The 20,527-nt window shown below is 42.0% G+C and overlaps 1 protein-coding gene across 1 annotated transcript in view; it reads right to left on the bottom strand.

Annotated features, from left to right (window-relative positions):
* Positions 1 to 1,589: 1,589 nt before the first annotated feature.
* The window catches only part of LOC122548300 (serine/threonine-protein kinase 3/4), a 153,279-nt gene continuing 134,341 nt past the window's right edge, over positions 1,590 to 20,527 (bottom strand). Inside the window, exon 11 of the mRNA XM_087994729.1 lies at positions 1,590 to 9,739. Within this exon, the coding sequence (XP_087850855.1) occupies positions 9,581 to 9,739 (159 nt within the window). The 3' untranslated portion in view covers positions 1,590 to 9,580. The remainder of the gene's footprint in view (positions 9,740 to 20,527) is intronic.

The raw sequence follows: 20,527 nt of genomic DNA on the forward strand, positions 1-20,527 counted from the left end.
GTGTTCCACAAACTAGTCACTCAGTTTCCATTTGGTCTTACCATTCCACTACGAGATCTGCATGAACATTTGGAAGACTGATCCATAGAATTAATTTTCTACTTGCATTAGAAATTTTTGATGTGTGCAGGCATTGCATTATTCATTACTGCCGAAATACAAAACTAATTCTTCTCTTAATTAAAAAAAAACCTGGATAAATTGGCTCATTTTAGAGCATAAGTTCACCTGGATCTGGGAGAAAGGCATCCAAAAGGTAAGGAAACCTTTTCAAATTAATCTTGTGCAACCAAGAAGGTGGGGGCGCAGGGTATTAATAAAAGAAAAATTGGAGAATACCCACCCCTCTTTGCCTGAGAGGGGATACCGAGTTTGGAACCTTAACAAATCAGGGAGCATCACTGGAATCTGATCATAATACACCTACAGAGGTTTTGTACCCGGCTGCAAAAGAGTACTATTTAAATGGAGAAAAGCTGCAATGCAGAGGAACTTGTGCATGAAACATAAAGTTAGTACATGGGGCAACAGGTAATCAGGAAGGTTGATGGAATGTTGGCCCTTATTTCAATAGGGTATAAGAGTAGGGAAGTCTTACTGCAACTGTACAGTGCTGATGAGACCACACCTGGAGTACTGAGCGCACATTTGGTCCCTTTTTTAAAGAAAGGTACCATTTCATTGGAGGCAGTTCAGAAACTCAAAAAAAAAGGTTCACTAGGATGATCTTCAGTGTGGAAGGATTGCCTTATGAGCAAAGGTTAATCAGGTTGGGACTCTACTCATTGGAATTCAGAAGAACGAGGTGATCTCATTCAAACAGAAAGGATTCTGAAGGGACTTCACAGAGTAAATGCTGAGAGGATGTTTCCCCTCACAAGAGAGCCTAGGACCAGAGGGCAGAGTCTCAGAATAAAGGGGCACTGATTTAAGACTGAGATGAGGAGGAATTTCTTCTCTCAGAGGGTTGTCTCTCTTTGGAACCCCTTACCACAGAGAGCTGTGTGGGAAGAGTCCTTGTGCACAGTTAAGCCTGAGATAGACAGATTCTTGAAAATGGATGTGAGGACTGCCTGGAACAGGCTGGAGGGGCTGAATTGCCTAATCCTGTTCCTATTTCTTACCATTAGTTAAACTCTATCTTTTCTAGACTTCTATATGTGGTCACTTCTCAGCAGGGCCTAATTGACAGCAACCATGACTGTGGCCAATATTCCACCCTTGTAGCGCAAGAATGTGAACTATAACGCTTGCAATGTCACAGCTGAAGTCACCGGAACACGGCACAAACTTTTCTGGTTATTCATTTTCAGGATCTGGCCTTCACTGGCAAGATCCTTGAAAAGGTGGTGGTGTGTGTGGACTTTGTGAACTGCTGCAATGTGCTCTCTCAGGTCTGTTTGGAGAGTTTCAGGATTTTATTTACTAATTTTAAATGAATCAACAACTAATACTTGTGCCCATACCAGGGTGGCACATTCCACGTGCTTGCTACCTTAGTCTTTTTAAGGATTTTAGTTATGTATCCCACAAATCAGAACACAGTTTTACATTTGGTGCAAACTTATAATATCAGGAAACACATTACATCTTTTCCTTTTTTTTTATTTAACTGACATTATTCAAATATAGCAAGACAAAGTTTACAGAACAAGTGGCCATAACATTAATCCAGAATTTATTAAAAAAGCAAAATTTACAAATTTTGTTTCATTCCACAAACATACACATCTAAATTGACCATTGTAAAATATATGCACATGGAAAAAAAACTGACAGCTTTAATCTCAGTTCCAGAACTCATCAGAACCTGCTGTGAAAATATATCTTTTAGAATACCAGTTTGAATTTTTAAATTGGAAATTCAAAATATTGTTTTCCACCTCAGTGCTTTTATAAAAAAGATACAATAACACAGGATTTGCATCACAGATTTAATTGAAAACAGAATGACATCTCATTGATTTGGATAAATGGATTTTCAAATAGTCCAAATTTGAGCTGAATTCTGTTTTTCTTCCTCTCTCTTCCCAATCCTAACTCCATCAAAATAGCAGAGTTTGGATTTAAATTTCTAAATCAACACACTTTGAGACAGACAGCATTATATCTTCAAGTTGCAGACAATGCACAAGAAAAATGAGTCACTACTGACATTTTTAAAGGACTCAATAGATTAAAATGAAACCAAAACACTTGTGCCTTTTGGCACGGGCACACTTTATATTCAAAGCATCTTTCCCTTGGTTATTTTAAGCACCCCACCCACGCACCAACAATGTGGGAATGCAAGCTTCACAGCTCATCTGCTCATGTTTTCTGTTATGAAACCCTGGAATTCCCACACAGAAATCCTTTTAAGACATTCCTCTCAACCTACTACTGTTAATCAAGCCTTTCATCTTATCTCCTGACAAGGTCCAGTGTCAATTCAGTTTGGTAATGCTTTATTTTTTAAAAAAATAAAATTCATTTGTAGGATGTGGGCAACGCCAGCTGGCCAACATTTATTGAAGTGAACCTCCTCAGGATGTCCAAGGTAAGGTGCTTATATAAATGCAAGTTGTTAGGACACGCTGACACATGTAATCTGCTTTCCCCTTAAAAGGTGCAATCCTCAGACTCAACAAAAGCTCATTTCTTGACAGCTCCAACTGAGCCCAGCAAAGACCTGCTTAAAATTAGCTGCCATTATATGCTTTGCCATTCTAGAGCTGAGATGAACAACTTATTGCCCCATCCCTAACTTGCCTCGAGGCACAGTAAAGGGGTGCTTTATGGAACTGCTCCCATTGCACTGTCAGGTAGAGGGTTTGCAGAGGTCCAGCCCAGTAATGGCAAAAGGACAGCAATATAGTTTCAAATCTGGATAACAGACTGATGATGTAACCTTCTGACAGCAAGGTCATCAATCTGAAGCATTAACTCCATTGCTCTTCCCAGGGATGTTGCCTGACCAGAGTAGTTTAAGCATTTCTGTTCTTAATTCAGAATTCCAGCATCTACCGTATTGTGCTTGTTGGGAACGGACAATTCAATCCCACTCCAGCCAAGATGCACCCAGATCTTAGACAAAGCAGGAGTTCTTTCTAACACTTACTGGCAGCTTGAAGTATAGCTTAGGTTTTTTTTTAAGAAAAGCACGCAGGACGTGGAAAGAATTAAGATGGTCCAGTTTTGTTAAACCTATAGGAGTAAGGAAATGAATGAGATCAAAAATACAAGCTCAGCACAATAAAAGGCACATGGAGGGAGCAGAGGCTATTGGACACTGAATGCAGTTTGAAGGCAAAAAGCAGACATATTAAGGAGATCCACCCACCATTAAGGAAACAGAGATGAAGGTTTAAAACAGATGATGAGAGGGGGATAATTTTTCAGCCTGCAAGCTTATGCCTACCCTGGAGACAGCAACAAAACCTTGCTTGAAATAGTAGGCATAAACTTTCCTCTGCTTGGTTTAAGTTGCATAATTCAAACTATCTCGGAAAAACCTTTAAAGCACTAAATTCCTACTTCTGTTGTGCTGGTTGCATTATCTAATTCACAAATTTAACACATTGAGCAACTTGGAATTGTGGATGTAGGTTTGCTCGCTGAGCTGGAAAGTTTAAATTCAGACGTCCCGTCACCATACTGGGTAACATCTTCAGTAAGCCTCCGGACAAAACCTCGTCCGGAGTCTCACTGAAGATGTTATCTCGAAGGGTGATGAAAAGTCTGAAAATGAACCTTCCAGTCCAGTGAGCAAACCTACATCCAGAACCTCAACCTGAGCTTCAAATCTTCTCAAAACTCGCTAATTTGGAATTATCAACAGCAAGCCACCTTCAGGTCTTAAACCCATGTTCAACATAAAGCTTACCAGCAGGCTACCTCTTGTCTGTGTTATGACCCTCAATATAAAGAGTGCGGAGGGGATTTAGCAGAAATGGTTCCAGGGATGAGCGGATTTAGCAACAAAGTTAGGTTGGAGATTGTTCCCCTTCAAACAAAGGTGATTGAGGGGAGACTACTTCGTTTGGACAAGGTAAACAAAGAAAAGTTCCAACATAGACAGCTGGATTGAGGTCAAAGAGTTAGCATTTTGGGGGCGCAATACTTATAGAAATTCCAGAAAGAATTTATTTGTGCAAAAGTTTAGGGAAGGAAAATAACTTGCAGGGCTACATGGATGAAACAGAGAAAATGGGACAGAGGACCAAACATCTGTGACATACTGCTTCCATGGCTCTAATAACTAAACGGCAAAAACCCAGTAATCCAGCATCTTGCTGTTACCCACATATCAAGCTAGGTGACAAATTTAAAAAGGAAAATGCCATTTCTATGGGAGGAAAGTCTGCTTCCAACTCCATTCACCCAAAACCACACTGCGCTGACTCAGAAACTAAATGCTTTGAAAAGTGTGAAATCAGATTTGCATTCATTTAATCCAGCTCAATAAACCAGAGAGATTTATCAGAGTCCAGTACATCTTTGAAAAAAAATATTGCTTCTTGTTCTTTTGATATATTGCAGAGATCATCTCGTGTAGATCTGACTTAATGAGGAACTACTCACTTAAAAATGCATAAAATTCAATTTTCTCACATCACCGATTGATTCTGGAATCAAATTTGAGACGGAGTTCTAAAAAATTGAATAATTGAAATGCTCAGTGCATCTTTAGTCATACTTTGAAAATGGATTTCCAAAACTTAAGGGAACAATATTAAATAAATAGAAGGAGTTATGATTTGAATCCTTCACGCCATCATCTTATACCATTATGGTTAGCAGCAAGGAGGCCTCTCTGTGGCATTATGACCTTTACTGGCCACCACAGTTGGACTTGGGAATATGACTTTCAAGTCCAGCTAAACAGCTTTGTACACACAATATCTTCAGTATGGAGTTTCAAGGTTCTTTATTCCAGGTTGTTAGACTAAAAGTCATACTTTCTCTTCTTCTGACATCCTTCAAATGAAGTTGGAAGGCAGCAATAAATTAAAATGATCCAGTTGTGGTATGTTAAGGTGACCAAAGGATCCAACAGGGAAGTCAGAGAGAAATGATTTCATTTGGGGGGCAGGGTAGCAGTCAATGAGAGTTTAAAATGTGAGGTGGTGAGGGGAGGAGAGTCCAAAGGGGACAAGAACTTTAAGAAAGAGTCAGGTCGCTCAGCAGTGGTGTCAAGAAGCACTTCTCCATGCAAGGGGTTGTGGAAACCAGAAACTTTCCCCTAAAAAGCTGATTTGGTTAGGCATCAGTTGAAATGCTCAAAATTGAGATTGATAGATTTTTGTTTGATAATAGTATTCAGAGTCATGAAACCAAAGTGGGCAGATACAGGTGAACCATGATACATCTGAACACTGGAGAGGTTCGAAGGAATTGAAATCTGCAAGCCTCAACATGCCTTTCAATACCAACCTGCATTTGTATAGCACCTTAAGAAGCCAAAGATGCCTTTGGTTTATGGAGAGTATGTTGTGGCTGATCCTAGCTGTTATAATGATGAGAGACGCTCATTTCATAATGCACAGATCAGTGGAATATTACAAGCAAAGCATAGATTTGGATTAGATTGCTAGAGAGAAAAGGCAAGTAATCAACCTTTAAACACTGCTCTTTGATTATATTTGTAGATACCATTGCTTAGTAATAAGCATTTATCGAACATTTTGTAAATAGCACTATGACAACACATAATTAATTGGATAATGTCCTAAATTCTTCACAGTGGGAACTATTACACTATAAAACAATCATGGACACATTCTACAGTGAATCCCAATTTACCAGGATAGTATTCTTTTGGAGCATATTTGTAATTATTTTCCATTTAATTGCTCATGTAAGCTTCTGCAGTTTGATGTTGCTCATTATACAATGTGGATTAATTCCATTATTAATGGGCAGCCAGATTATTGGGCCATGGAGGCCAAAGTATAGTATTATCACGATGTGTATGGTCCATTCTACAACGGTGGTCACTGGACAGGAAACAAGAGATTCAAACTAGAACGCAAGCAATGTAGCCCTGCCATTAACTAAATGGGCTTGTATCACTCAGCTGAGATCAGCAAATGTAGTGGATTGGGTTTGAAGTTCAGGGCCTTTCTGATCTATGGCTCACATCAGGTGAAGAGGTGATACAGAGCCACTGAATCACTTTGGACAGCAGAAGCCACAATCAGGAGCGGTAGGTTTTCTCACCAAAGAATGTCATTCGATAGAGGAAAGCAGCCTTTACTTTGGTTCTAAAGTTGTGACTCTGAAGCAGAGAGCTGCGTAACAGGAGCAAACATGCACACAAGCAACACTGGCAGCAACTTAGACACACCTATCTCAATTATACTTTGCGAATGTTATGAAAACTTGGAATCCTGCAGCTTTCCCTGAGACAATTAAGCCCTAGTTAATAAAGATTTGGTCAGATTGAAACATTAATTGTGCTTGACAAACATCCACGTAATCAAGTAAATCACATTTACCTAAAAAATACTAATGTTTAATTTGGAGACATTTAAAAAAAATGTAAAACAGATGTTATCTGCATGGTTTTACAATCAAACTGTGCGCCTGGAAAAGCTCTATTCCACTAGCTAGATTATTGGCCAATTTAAGTAAATGATTGCGGTAAAAAAAATGAAATCAGATGCTGAAAATCTGATAACCACCACATTTGGACAAAGCACTTAGCAATGGAGAAAGATAGGCATTTCTGAGTAGCTAGTTGGTGATTCAGAAATGCTAGCGCATGGGTTCACTCTGCGTACCGGGGAGGTCACCATGAGGGCGAGCAGCTCTCTGGCAGAGGAACAGCGACTTTCAGGTTAAATTCACGCCCAGTCACCTCTCTCCAATGACAGAGCAACTCTGTATTCCCCTGGGCCTGTCCAGTTCCACATTTTAATAGGGGATTCCAACCAAACATTAACCTTAATCCTCAATCATCATCATCTGCGAATATTCACCACTCTGCATTTATAAGATAATTTTTGGGCCATTACAGATTCGAAGAACCAATGACTGGCAATGATGTACTTACTCAATGGAATACTGCGTTCAATTCTGGTCTCCCTGCTAACAGTAAGGACATTGCTAAACTCGGAAGGGCTCAGAAAAGATTTACAAGGATGTTGCTAGGATTGGGAGATTTGAGTTATAGGAAGAGGTTGAGGGGTGACCTTATAGAGGTATATAAAATCATGAGAGGCACGGGTAGAGTGAATAGGCAAGGTTGGTTTTTTACCCCAGGGTAGGGTAGTCCAAAACCAGAGGGCATAGTTTAAGGTGAGAGGAGAAAGATTTAAAAAGGGACTTTAGGGGCAACTTTTCTCACGCAGAGGATGGTGCATGTATGGAATGAACTGCCAGAGGTGGTGGTGGAGGTTGGTACAATTAAAGCAATCTGGATGGGTATGGGAATAGAAAGCATTGAGGGGGATATGGGCTAAGGGGGACTAGGTCAGATTGGGATGTCTGATTAGCGCAGATGAGTTGGACTGAAGGGTCTCTCTCCATGTTGGACATCTCTATGATTCTAAAACTATTGAATGGGTTACTATTGACAACTAGCGATCAATACTGATGGCTCAGAGCAGGTGTAGCCAGCAATGCTACTTTATGAAGTGTGACACTTCTGCTTGGTAACACCATTAGCAAGGGTGACAACATGTGGACATCTTTCAAGATGCATATAATAGTCAACAATGGATGATGCCAGTCCTCTGATGCTGGGAAAAATAATGCTAGTTGTAACTCAGTTAGTAGCACTCCCATCTTTAAATTGGATGTTGGTGGTTTCCAGACGCTCTCTCGACATGAACACAAACTTTAGACTGACATATTGCTGTGGAAGTGCTGTACTGTCACAGCTGTCATTCAGGTGAGACATTAAACAGTCCCCCCTGACCCCAACATGCACTGTTCAATGTAAAAGTTTGCATGGCGTATTTTGAAGAGGAATAGGAGAGGTATCCTAGTCAATATTCATTCCACATCTAACATGGTTAATTAGAGACGATCTGGACACTATTTCATTGTTACTTGCTGTGCATCAATTGTTGTCATGGTCCTTACATTGTAACAGCAACTACACTTAGAAGTACTTCATTGGCTGCAAAACTTTGGGAGATCCTGAGACTGTTAAAGGCGCTACATAAATGCAAGTTCCATCTTTCCAAACGTTGGACACTCGGGGGAAGACTTGTCCACCTTCACTGATGACGGTCAAAAGGTGGAGAACCAAATTAAGCCAGTGTTAATATGGGTCGCCTCTGGAAATGGCTGTTTTTATGCAATGCTGTTAGAGACTACTGCAGACAGACCAAGAAACCAACGAGTAGAGAGACTGAAGGAGACACTTTGTGCTCAATTGGCTTCCCTCTCCTTCACAGATTTCTAACTCTATTCCATTCCATGGCCTAGATTTATCAGTCCTTTCTATTGAGCAAAGCCAGGTTTTCTTTCGGTGATGAAAGAGGTCAGGGATGGAGAGTTGATGCTGAAGCTCTGAAATAGTGATTTTATTGATAATTTTGAAGCTAGCAATCGGAAGACTCCTTTGTTTCTGTTTTAAATATAAAGCTGAAAGTTTTCCAGATGAGATGATGATTTCGGGATGAAGGTAATTCTAGAAAAATAGTTTTGTTTTAAAAAATAAACTAAAAACATTGTTCATCCTGGTGGCAGATTTTACCAATACTCCTGGAAGTTAAAGGGGAAAGCTGCCATAACAATCCACAGCATAAGAACTTCGAGTTCTTGTTTGAGCGATAAAAGTCTGGTTGCACATGTCTATTGGAGGGCGGGGAGGGGGGGTGAGTTTGATGGTATGAATGCGTGCGTATGTGAGAGTGCTTCTCCGTAATGTGTGGGGGAGAGAAAAATGAGTGCGTCTGTGTGAGAGAGAAGAGTGAGTGAGTGGGTAACATGTTTGAAGAGTAAGGGTGTGCATGTGAAGAGTGCCTGTGTGAGAGAGTCAGAGAAACAGAGAGAAAACATGTGAAAGAACATGTGTGTATCAGAGACGGAAAAAGAGGCAGGCAGAGAGAGAGAGAGAGAGAGAGAGAGAGAGAGAGAGAGAGAGAGAGAGACAGACACACAAAGAGAGGAGGGAGGCAGAGAGACGGAGAGAGAAGCAGGCAGGCAGAGAGACAGAGAGAGAAGCAGGCAGGCAGAGAGACAGAGAGAGGGGCAGGCAGGCAGAGAGACAGAGGGGCTGAATGCAGGGAGACAGAGGGGCAGGCAGACAGAGAGAAAACAAATGTGGGAAAGGAGGGTGTGTGTGTGCGGCGCGCGAGAGAGAGCGCGAGAGAGAGCGCGAGAGAGAGCGCGTGAGAGAGCGCGTGAGAGAGCGCGTGAGAGAGCGCGTGAGAGAGCGAGTGAGAGAGCGAGTGAGAGAGCGAGTGAGAGCGAGTGAGAGCGAGTGAGAGCGAGCGAGAGCGAGTGAGCGAGAGCGAGCGTGAGAGAGCGAATGTGTTTGACAAAGAGAATGCATGTTCTGTTCTCTGTAAATAGATTTTCCTCTCAGAGTCTTGAGTGCTTACGAAGGTGAGCTCAGCACATCATCCTGGTGATGGGAACTCTCTCAGAAGTTCTGCTGCCGTCGCTTCTTGGCATCAATGGCATCCAGGATTGGTTGTCTCTTGGCCTGGTAGCGCTGGCGAATCTCTTCAATCTCCTGTTCCATAGTGGGATCCAGTGAGCTGAGTCTTCTCTGTAGCTCTTCGACACTCCAGCTCTTCAACTGCAAATTCAATTTAAGATAAAAGACATTTAGTTTTATTTTATCTCTAGTGCCACTAAATAGAAACAAAAATTAATATAAATAAGGGGGATCTAATTGATGCATAAGACTAATGAACTAATCGACTCTTGCTGAAAAGAGATGACATGTTGCCAAAGCTCTTACACTCATTAGGATCTCTGCAAGAACAAGTTTCAAAACAATCACAACAATTTATATGACAGGAGAAAAAGGTCTGACCGGTTGGTAAGTCGATGCTGATTGGCTGAAGTAGTCCTATGGTGAAAACAAGGAGCTACAGGCTGCCTGCGCAAAAGGGTATTTCAATGAAATGTGGTATTTTTGCATGCGTTCTAATGAGTGCAGACAAAAAGGTTTTAGGCAAATTATTTTCTTCGCTGTACGTTTGAGCTATTTCCCCTGTTGTGACATCCAGAACAAGGGCACATAATCTACACATGGGTATTGTCATGGAAAGTGTCTTTACACAATGAGCGGAAATATGGAACTTTCTCCCACACTGCTAAGGCTGGTAGTCAAATGAAAATTTCAAAGCCGAGACGGAGAGATTATTCAAGAAACTGAAATTGCTGGAGAAACTCTAGCAATATCTGCAATTAGAGAAACAGAGTTAACATTTTGGATCTCTTGAATCTTTGTCAGAACCGAAAGCAGCTGGGAAATGGTGGATGGGGCAGGAAACTGCAGGGGATGGGCACACTTGAAATGTGCTGCTTATTCTGCAGGTTCTCGATAAGTATATACTTATCGGGCAGGGAGGTAGCTGTCCAGAGAGCACGCCATGGTCTACTAAAGAAGTTGAAGCTCTTGTCAAGAAGGCGGCAGCGGCTTATGTGAGGATGAGGTGTGAAGGCTCAGTTAGGGGGCTGGAGAGTTACAATTTAGCCAGAAAAGATCGAAAGAGAGGGCTAAGAAGAGCCAGGAAGGGACATGAGAAGTTGTTGGCAGATAGGATCAAGGAAAACCCTAAGGCCTTCTATTGGTATATCAGGAATAAAAGAATGACTAGTGAATACTTCAGTATTCACATTGGAAAACGTCAATGTTAGTGAGAATACGAAGATACAGGCTACTAGATTAGATGGGATTGTGGTTGACAAAGAGGAGGTTTTAGCAATTTTGGAAGATCTGAAAATAGATAAGACCCCGGGGCCGGATGGGATTTATCCTCAGATTCTCTGGGAAGCCAGGGAGGAGATTGCAGAGCCTTTGGCTTCAATCTTTATGTCATCATTGTCGACAGGAGTACTGAAGGATAGAAAATGTTGTTCCCTTGTTTAAAAAGGGGAGTGGGGACAACCCTGAGAATTCTAGATCAAGTGAGCCTTACTCCGGTTGTGGGTAAGGTGCTGGAAAAGGTTGTAAGAGATAGGATTTATAATCACCTGGAAAGGAATAATTTGATTAGGGATAGTCAACATGGTTTTGTGGAGGGTAAGTTGTGCCTCACTAACCTTATTGAGTTCTTTGAGAAGGTGACAAAACAGGTGGATGAAGGTAAAACAGTTGATGTGGTGAACATGGACTTCAGTAAGGTGTTTGGTGAGGTTCCACACGGTAGGCTATTGCGCAAAATATGGAGTTTTGGGATCTAAGGTGATTTAGTGGTTTGGATCAGAAATTGGCTAGCTGAAAGGCAACAGAGGGTGGCGGTTGATGGGAAATGTTCATCCTGGAGTTCAGTTACCAGTGGTGCGCCGCAAGGATCTGTTTTGGGGCCAGTGCTCTTTGCCATTTTTATAAATAATCTGGATGTGGGCATAGAAGGATGGGCTAGTAAATTTGCGGATGACATTAAAGTAGGCAGAGTTGTGGCAAATGGAGTTTAATGCGGAAAAGTGAGAGGTAGTTCAGTTCGGAAGTAGTAACAGGAGTGTAAAGTACTGGACTAATGGTAAAATTCTTGGCAGTGTAGATGAACAGAGAGATCTTGGTGTCCAAGTGCAAAAATCACTGAACGCTGCCAACCAAGTTGATAGGATTGTTAAGAAGGTATATGGTGTGTTGACATTTATTGGTAGGGGGATTGAGTTACGGAGCCACGAGGTCATGCTTCAGCTGTACAAGACACTGGTAAGGCTGCACCTGGAGTATTGTGTGCAGTTCCAGTCACCATATTATGGGAAGGATGTGGAAGCTTTGTAAAAGTTTCAGAGGAGACTTACTAGGATGTTGCCTGGTATGGAGGAAGGCATTATGAGGAAAGGCTGAGGGAACTGAGGCTACTTTCATTGGAGAGAAGAAAGTTGAGAGGTGACTTAATCGAGATATATAAAGTAATCAGAGGGTCAGATAGGGTGAACAGAGAGAGGCTAACACGAGGGGACATAGCTTTAAATTGAGGGGTGATAGATTTAGGACAGATATCGGGTAGTTTCTTCACTCAAGAGTATTAGGGGCATAGAACGGCCTGCCTGCAACAGTAGTAGACTCGTCAACGTTAGGAGCATTTAAATAAGCGTTGGACATACATACGGATAATAGTGGAATGTTGTAGGTTAGATGGGCATCCGATTATTTTTGCAGGTCGGCGCAACATAAAGGGCAGAAGGGCCTGTTCTGCGATGTAATGTTCTACATTCTATGTTCTAATTTATGCTGACAATAGTGTCCATGTCTGCACGTGCACATGGAAGTGTCTGTGCGTGCCCGTGCGAAAGTCTGTGTCTTGGGGATGGTAGTACAGAGAATGAGACAAAGTGATGGAGATGGTGCCCAAAGTGAGAACACGAAGGGGAATGAAATGAAAGAACTGCTGTAACTGGAAACCAGATAAAGATTAATGAATTGAATGACAGAACATGCTTGATTGGCTGAATGGTCTCCTATTGTTCCTATGTTACTCTCCATGGTCACTAATAAATCCAACAATAGAGTTCAAACGAAATGCCTTTACTCAGGATGGTGCAAATGAAGAATGGAAAGATGTGAAGGCTAAGAATAGGCAAAGCCTAGCTGAAGCATAAACACCAGCAATGGCTAACAGAGCTGAATGGCCTGTTCTACAGCTGTAAATTCTACACAATACTTAAAAAAATACACTACTTCATCTGTTTGCATGGCTAACTTAGAAAGCTCATTGGCTCCCAGTCCATTAATATATCAAATTTAAACATCTGATCTTAAAGGTGGGGTGTGGGCAGGGGGCGACAGTGGACAAGAGTATGACCAAGGGCAAGACAACGAGCAAGGGAGAGCATGAGCAACTGAAAGTGAAGGCATACTCAAAGACATGCCATTTGCGTGGCTGGTGCTTACTTCCCATTGTACTGAGGGATAGAGGACTTATCAGGTTTACTTTTAAGTGCAACTTGCTGTGATTCAGTGTGTGAAATGGAGAAGAACTGAGTGTACTGTCTTTCAATGAGATCATAAGGACGAGAGCATTTGAAGCATGGTGCAGCAGCATGCATGAATTATGAATGAAGATTTTTTTCCAATATGGTTAAATATTCCTCAGTGGTTCTATGGTGTCAACAGGCGCCAGTGATGAGTTGGCTACTTAGCCAGTTTAATGTCCTATTAGAGGATTGTGGAGCCAACAGCCTTCCCTTATATGGGGTTTGGGCTCCTGGGCAAAATGATGCCTTTTACAACTTATCAACTGCACTGAAGGATACCATCAGTGAGGATTCTCAAAAGGACAACCGTTCTTATTTTTTCCGAGAACTACTTGCAAGACCAAAGTGTCACAAGAGAAACATTTTTTTTAAAAAACTACCACTTGATTCCAGAATAAATACTGACAGTACCTTAAAGTCACATTGAGAGAAGGAATTATAACCAAGATTTGTTCCCCTTTTAAAAGCACACAAAGCCTTTTATGATCACCTGATAATTAAAATGAGCCACTTGCATTCACAAACTAATAAAAATTAAGGAGGATATCCTTAAATCTTCTCAGCAGTTAAGGAGGATATTCCCTTCTCTCCTCTTAATGCTGTGCTTTGGCTGAAATCTCAGACAGAAGGAAACAAAAGCAAACCAGACCCAGGTGGCAAATAAACAAAGACCATTTATCCCCCATAAAAGGAAACCCCATACGGAAAAATCTTCATTAAGTACGGGGGCTCTGTGCTTACACTCGAAAATCATTCAGGGTAAAAGAATGGTATTCAAGGGGTAAAGTTTGCACGGTTCAGAAAACCAACTCCTGGACTGCTTTAGGCAGTTCCTGAATTGGCAGAAGTTCAACACACACACAGTGGACAGGAACTAACACTAACAATTACAGCTAGGAAACCATTTTAATAATTCAATTGCACCTCAAACATTTTGTACTTATAAAACATTATCCTGGAGCTATTAGTAACAGAACAGTTGAAAATGTAAGCTTGCCCTCTAAAGTGTTGACCCTGCTGTATTTGCAGACTGGTACCTCATTACCAATTTGACAGGTTGTCTGCTCCAAGCACATCTCCGGCGCCCACTTCACCCCCTGGGCTGGAATACTCATACAGAAAGCAGTGTTGTGCTATTCGCAGCAAGACTTGCACATTCATGTTAGGCCGATAACTGGCACGTACTATTTACAACACAAAACAAAGATAACCTTTAACATGAGACAATCTAACTATTTCTTTCTTGACATTTAATGACAATATCATCACTGAATTCCCCCAGTTTCAACATCCTGAGGAAGTTGAAATTGACCAGAAACTGAACTGGAGAAGCCATATAAACATTGTGGTTACAAGAGTTGGATACAGCTTGGGCAATTTTGCAACGAGGAACACATTTATTTGGATTCTTCAATGACTGCTCAACATCTTCAAGTCAGGAGAATCTTAGAATACTCTGCAGTTGCTCTGATAAATGGCTTCATGAAGGAGAAATCATGCCTGACAAATTTATTAGAATTCTTTGAGGTGGTGACAAACAGGATAAATAAGAGAACCAATAGATGCAATGCATTTAGATTTCCATTACCATTCAGTATGGTACCACACATAAAGCTACTTAAGATAAGAGCTCACGTTTGGAGGTGGTATGTTAGCATGGACAGAAGACTGGCTAGCTAACTGAAGAGAGAGCTAGGATAAAGAGGGCATTTTAAGATAACTACCCATAACTAGTGGAGCAGTACAGGGATTAATGATGAGGCCACAAGTATTTAAAATACATATTAATTACTTGGATGACAGCACTGAATGTATGTCTGCAGATGACAAAAATGGGTGGAACAATACATGGTGAGGATGACACAGTCTACACAGGGATATAGAGCAGGAGAATCGACGTTTCGGGCATGTGCCTTTCCTGAAGAAGGGCTCATGCCCGAAACGTCGATTCTCCTGCTCCTTGGATGCTGCGTGACCTGCTGCGCTTTTCCAGCAACACATTTTCAGCTCTGATCTCCAGCATCTGCAGTCCTCACTTTCTCCTACACAGGGATATAGACAAGTTAAGTGGACAAAATCTTAGTAGATGGAATATAACGTGGAAAATGGGAGGTTGTGTACTTTGGCAAGAAAAGGAGAAGAGCTGAATATAATTTAAATGAAGGAAAGATAGATAAAGCTGTAGCACAGAAAGACTTCAGGGTACCAATACACGAATCAGAAAAAGCTAGCATTCAGATATAGCGAGTAGTCAGGAAGGCAAATGGAAGTTAGCTTTTGTTTCAGAGAAGATGGTATATGAAAATAGGGTAGTATTGCTAGAATTACATTGACTACACCCGTGAACAGTTTGGAACCCTTAATGAAGGAAAGATTACTAACACTGGAGGTGGTCCAGAGAAAGATCACTAGGTCAATTGTGAATATGGAGGGAATTTTCTGAGTTGGCTGGGCTTGTGCTCATTGGGGTTGAAAAGAATGCGAAGCAAATTAATTGAGACATGTAAGATTCTTAACAGCCTTGACAGGATTGTTTCCCTTTGAGAGAGAATCTAGGACCAGAGGACGTAAACTCAGAGTAAGGGGTCACCCATTTCAGACAGCAATAAAGGAGAAACTTCTTCTCTGAAGTTAGTGATGATATGGAATTGTTTAGAACATGGAGCTCTCAAGTTTGGATCATTAAGAATATTTAAAGAAAAACAAAGACAGAGATTTTTAGCCAAGGAATTTGTACATGTGGAAAGGCAAGGGTAGAGTTCAGAATGGCCAGATTAGCCATGAGTTTTGAATGGTGGACGTGGTGTCAGAAGGACAGAATGGCCTACTTTGACTTGTGGTACATCTTGTGATCTTAGCAAGGGCAGCTTCAACAACTTGGGCTTGACAGCATCCAGGATAAAGCAGTCTGCTCGATTGGCACCAAATCCACACCATAAACATTTACTCCCTCCACCACAAATGGTCAGTAGCAGCAGTGTGTAACATCTGCTAGATGCATTACAGCAACACTCCTCCAACAGCTTCCACCACCAGCTGCAAGTTACCTCTAAGCCACACATAGACAGAGTCATAGAGATGTAGAGTACAGAAACCGACCCTTCAGTCCAACTCATCCATGCCGACCAGATAGCCTAATCTAATCTAACCCCATTTGCCAGCACTTGGCTCATATCCCTCTAAATCCTCTTTATTCATATATCCATCCAGATGCCTTTTAAATGCTATAATTGCACCAGCCTCCACCACTCGCTCTGGCAGCTCATTCCATATATGCACCACCCTCTGCCCCTTGGATCCCTTTTAAATCTTGCCCCTCTCACCTTAAACCTATGCCCTCTAAGCTGGACTCCCCCACCCCAGGGAAAAGACTTGTCTATTTATCCTATCCATGCCCCTCATGATTTTATAAATCTCAATAAGGTCTCCCCAGAGGCTCCAACGCTCTAGGGAAACCAACCCAGCCTATTCAGCATCTCCCTATAGCTCAAATCCTCCAACCCTGGCAACAACCTTGTAAATCTTTTCTGAACCCTTTCAAGTTTAACAACATCCTGCTGACAGAAAGGAGACCAGATTTGCACGCAATGTTCCAAAAGTGGCCTAAACAATGTTCTGCACATCTCCCTGATTTGGAGCTAGATTGCTATCCCTCCACTGTTACTTTGTCAAACCTGTAACCCTTCCTCCAGCAGCGTAGGGTGTGCCCACACACCATGTGGACGGCAGTGGTTCAAGACAGAGCTCCAAGGTTCAACTAGGGAAAGGGAATGGGCAATAGATAGCAGCCTCGTCAGCAATGCCTAAATCCCAAGAATAAAAAAAACCCAACCCTGACTAAAACAGCCTCGGCCTCTTGTACTTTTTAAAGTTTTATAGGAATTCTTGTTGGATCAGAGTTTCACACATGAGGCACAACATCCACACATTCCAAAGTGAGCTCAATTCATCCACTCCTTCGCTCAACCACCAACAGCTATGCAGGCCTGAAGCGCTGGAGTTCTTCTTCACAAACCTCTCATCGTCCCTTTCCTCATGAAAATGTACTTCCTTGACCAAGCTACTGGTCATCTGTCCTAATATCACTTTAAATAGCTCGGTATCCAAGTTATTGTTGACAAATGTCACTGTAAAGTGTTTAGGAATTTTTACTATATTAAAAAAGGTACATCAATACAAAATGTAGCTCAGCCAATAAAAAAAAAGGCTGTTTCTGTTCTCTTTAATTATCCATGCCTCTCCTGCTGCAGGTTCCACTTGTACCAACTTCTAGGGGGTGGGTGCCAGCCACACAGGTTCAAATGAGGCCTCTACCCAGGAGGACATATCTTTCTGTAACCTGGACCAAGACAGCTAAACGAACCCCTCCTACCGTGACATGAGACAGCCGTAATGTTCTTCCTCGGGATACTTTCAAAGTGTAACCTCCTTTTTGGCAACCCCAGTACCATTAAATCCAACAGTCTGCTACTAAGCAGTCAATTCCCAGGAAGGTCAAATCTCTCCTGAATCAAATCAAATATCATCTCCTTCCGAAACAGCAATAACATGTTTATTTTAAACAATATGTTATATATTAAATTAGATTTACAGAGGTGCTGGAGAAAGCCTGGTTTCTGCTGCCTGGGGGCTAATTTCTAATGAGATTCTTCCCAGTGCTATGGGACATGGCTGCATTCTAAAGGCTCCACTGGGACATTTTCGATTTGAAACAGTAATTTTTTGACAAAGCCACAGTGATGCGGTGTCAATCTTTGGTGTCTGCTTTGCTGTGAAACCCTTTGGAGACCCAGTCAATTACATGTTGAAGTTCATGACATGATGAATGACGACAAACGATGAGGGAGGAGTGCAGGAATAAAATCCACTTTCTTGCTCATCTTAAATCAAAACATTTTGCAGTTGGCAAGCTCTTAGCTCCTTGCAAATAAAACATGCTGTAGCGTTCTCCCCTCTTTCTTCCCCCACAGCTTGCGACTTGGCTGTGATATTCACGGTTCAAAAAAAACTTTAAAGGTTCATTCTTGCAACAGAGAGGAACAGCTTAAAAGAATGAGTGCTTCCATTCTCTGTTTCAGTGTAGCTGCAGGTTGAATACTGGAGATGCCCAAAACACTGGATCAGGATTGAATTAGCTGATATGGCGGTCTGCAAAATAATGATGTAGACTCTCTTTTTGAAACAGTGCTTTCAAGCAAAAAAGTTAAAATATTTCACTGTACGTGCTTGTTGGACGTAAAAAGGTTTACTTTTCCCTGATGTTAACATCTTAAATAATTTAATTGACTTCAAAGGGACATTACATAGGCCTTTGAAACTTGCAGGAATACAGGGATAGACTGGGGGGGGAATGGAACGGAATAGATTTTTCGACAAAGTAGAGATTTGATGGCCTGAATAGTGCCTCTATGCAAAAAATGACTCAACACATGCTGCTCTTTAGCAGCAAACAACATTGATGTCATGTATATCGATTTACATTCTTTCCCTGATAAGGTGTTGGCTTATCCTTTCAGTTTCCTTCCTCCTCTTTTTCGGACTGCCACAAGATCAAGGTTCCTACCTCTGGTTGAGAATCATGGTTTCAAGACGTGACCACTTGCTTCAAACTACCTCACCCAGGCTAGTCTGCAAGATTTCCTTTTAACAAAGCTTTCATGTACCTGCAATTGTTTGCACTGGGTTTAGAAAGGGAGAATGTTACTTTCCAGAGACTCCTGAACAATCCAAGGGTGGTGACGACTCTAAGCTGCACAATAGATTCGTCAAGTTTAGATTAGATTACTTGCAGTGTGGAAACAGGCCCTTCGGCCCAACAGGTCCACACCAACCCTCCAAAGAGCAACCTACCCAGACACATTTACCCCTTCACCTAACACCGCAGGCAATTTAGCATGGCCAATTCACCTAACCTGCACATTTCTGGACTGTGGGAGGAAACCGGAGCACCCGGAGGAAACCCACACAGACACGGGGAGAATGTGCAAACACAGACAGTTGCCTGAGGTTGGAATTGAACCCGGGTCTCTGGCGCTGTGAGGCAGCAGTGCTAACCACTGTACCACCGTGCCGCCACAATATTCTTTGCCTTTCTGCTGACTCTCACTGGAACCAGTTATTCTGGTAGTCCTTCCCTGAATCTCAACCAGAAACCACCTGCCACTGTCAGAACATGATCTGGTGAGTACTGACTAGCTATTTAAGCATTTACACGTGCATTAGCGGGCATGTAAAAGATGTCTATGTAGCAATTAACTAAAGAATCATTATCTGCTTTCACCCAAATTGACCCCCAGTGATCCTCAGCCTTGGTATGCTGATGTCTACTGCAGCTAAGATCAGGTAACTGGCCACAGATTAGGTACCAAACCTGGCTGAGTCAGACACTTGGGTACAGGCTGACACCACAGTACAGCCTTGAGATGCTGCATCATTAGTAGTGCCAGCTTTTTGATGGAATGTTAAACCAAGACTCCAAATCTCTCTCTTCAGACGGTTGTAAAAGATTCTGAGTCATGGTTTTAAGCAGCATATCAGTGCACTTCACAGTATGTGGACAAGATTCATTCCTCAACCATCCTTCATTTCACTCTGTCCGTGGAATCCTACCACATGTCAATGGGCCTGTTGTACTTGCTTACATCACAATAATGACAACCTTCAAAAAAATAACAAGTTGTCTGTAAAACAAACTGGAATATCCTGAAGACATGAAAGGTCCTACACAATCTCGCAGCCCAGGAGGCAGGTGTTTGACTATTCATCTGTGCTGGACCATTGCCATCCAAGAGAATGATCTAATTAACTCAATTCTTTATCCAAAAGGTCCAGTCAAGTACTTACCCAATTTCTTAACAGTTACGATCAAGTCTGCTTCTACTGCCGTTTCAGGCATTGTGTTCCAAATCATCACAACTGTTTAAAAAATTCCCATCATTCCTCTGATTCTTTTGTCAATTCTCTTAATTCTCAAAGGTAAAGTCATCTAGTCCCACCCTCTCAGAGACAGATGAATAGTGATGGTGACCCACAGACTAAACCATGCCTCAAGCAAGGGGAGACGTTGAGAAGGACAGTCCTTCATGGTAACCTCCGTTGGTGTAGGAATTGAATTCATGCTGCTGGCATCACTGGCCAGCTGGCCAGCAAACTGAGCCCTCCAACCTCCCCCCAACACACTCTTGAATTTTGTACCCTCTAGTCATTAATACAGCTGGCAGTGGAAAACAGTTTCTTCCTATTTGCAATACAAAAATCCCTTGGGATCCTACCCTTGGGCGGCATGGTGACACAGTGGTTAGCACTGCTGCCTCACAGCGCCAGAGACCCGGGTTCAATTCCCGCCTCGGGCGACTGTCTGTGTGGAGTTTGCACGTTCTCCCCGTGTCTGCGTGGGTTTCCTCTGGGTGCTCCGGTTTCCTCCCAC

This window comes from Chiloscyllium plagiosum, unplaced genomic scaffold (genome assembly GCF_037043375.1).
Source record: "Chiloscyllium plagiosum isolate Xiang-an unplaced genomic scaffold, Cpla_swu_hap1 HiC_scaffold_15, whole genome shotgun sequence".
NCBI lineage: Eukaryota > Metazoa > Chordata > Chondrichthyes > Orectolobiformes > Hemiscylliidae > Chiloscyllium > Chiloscyllium plagiosum.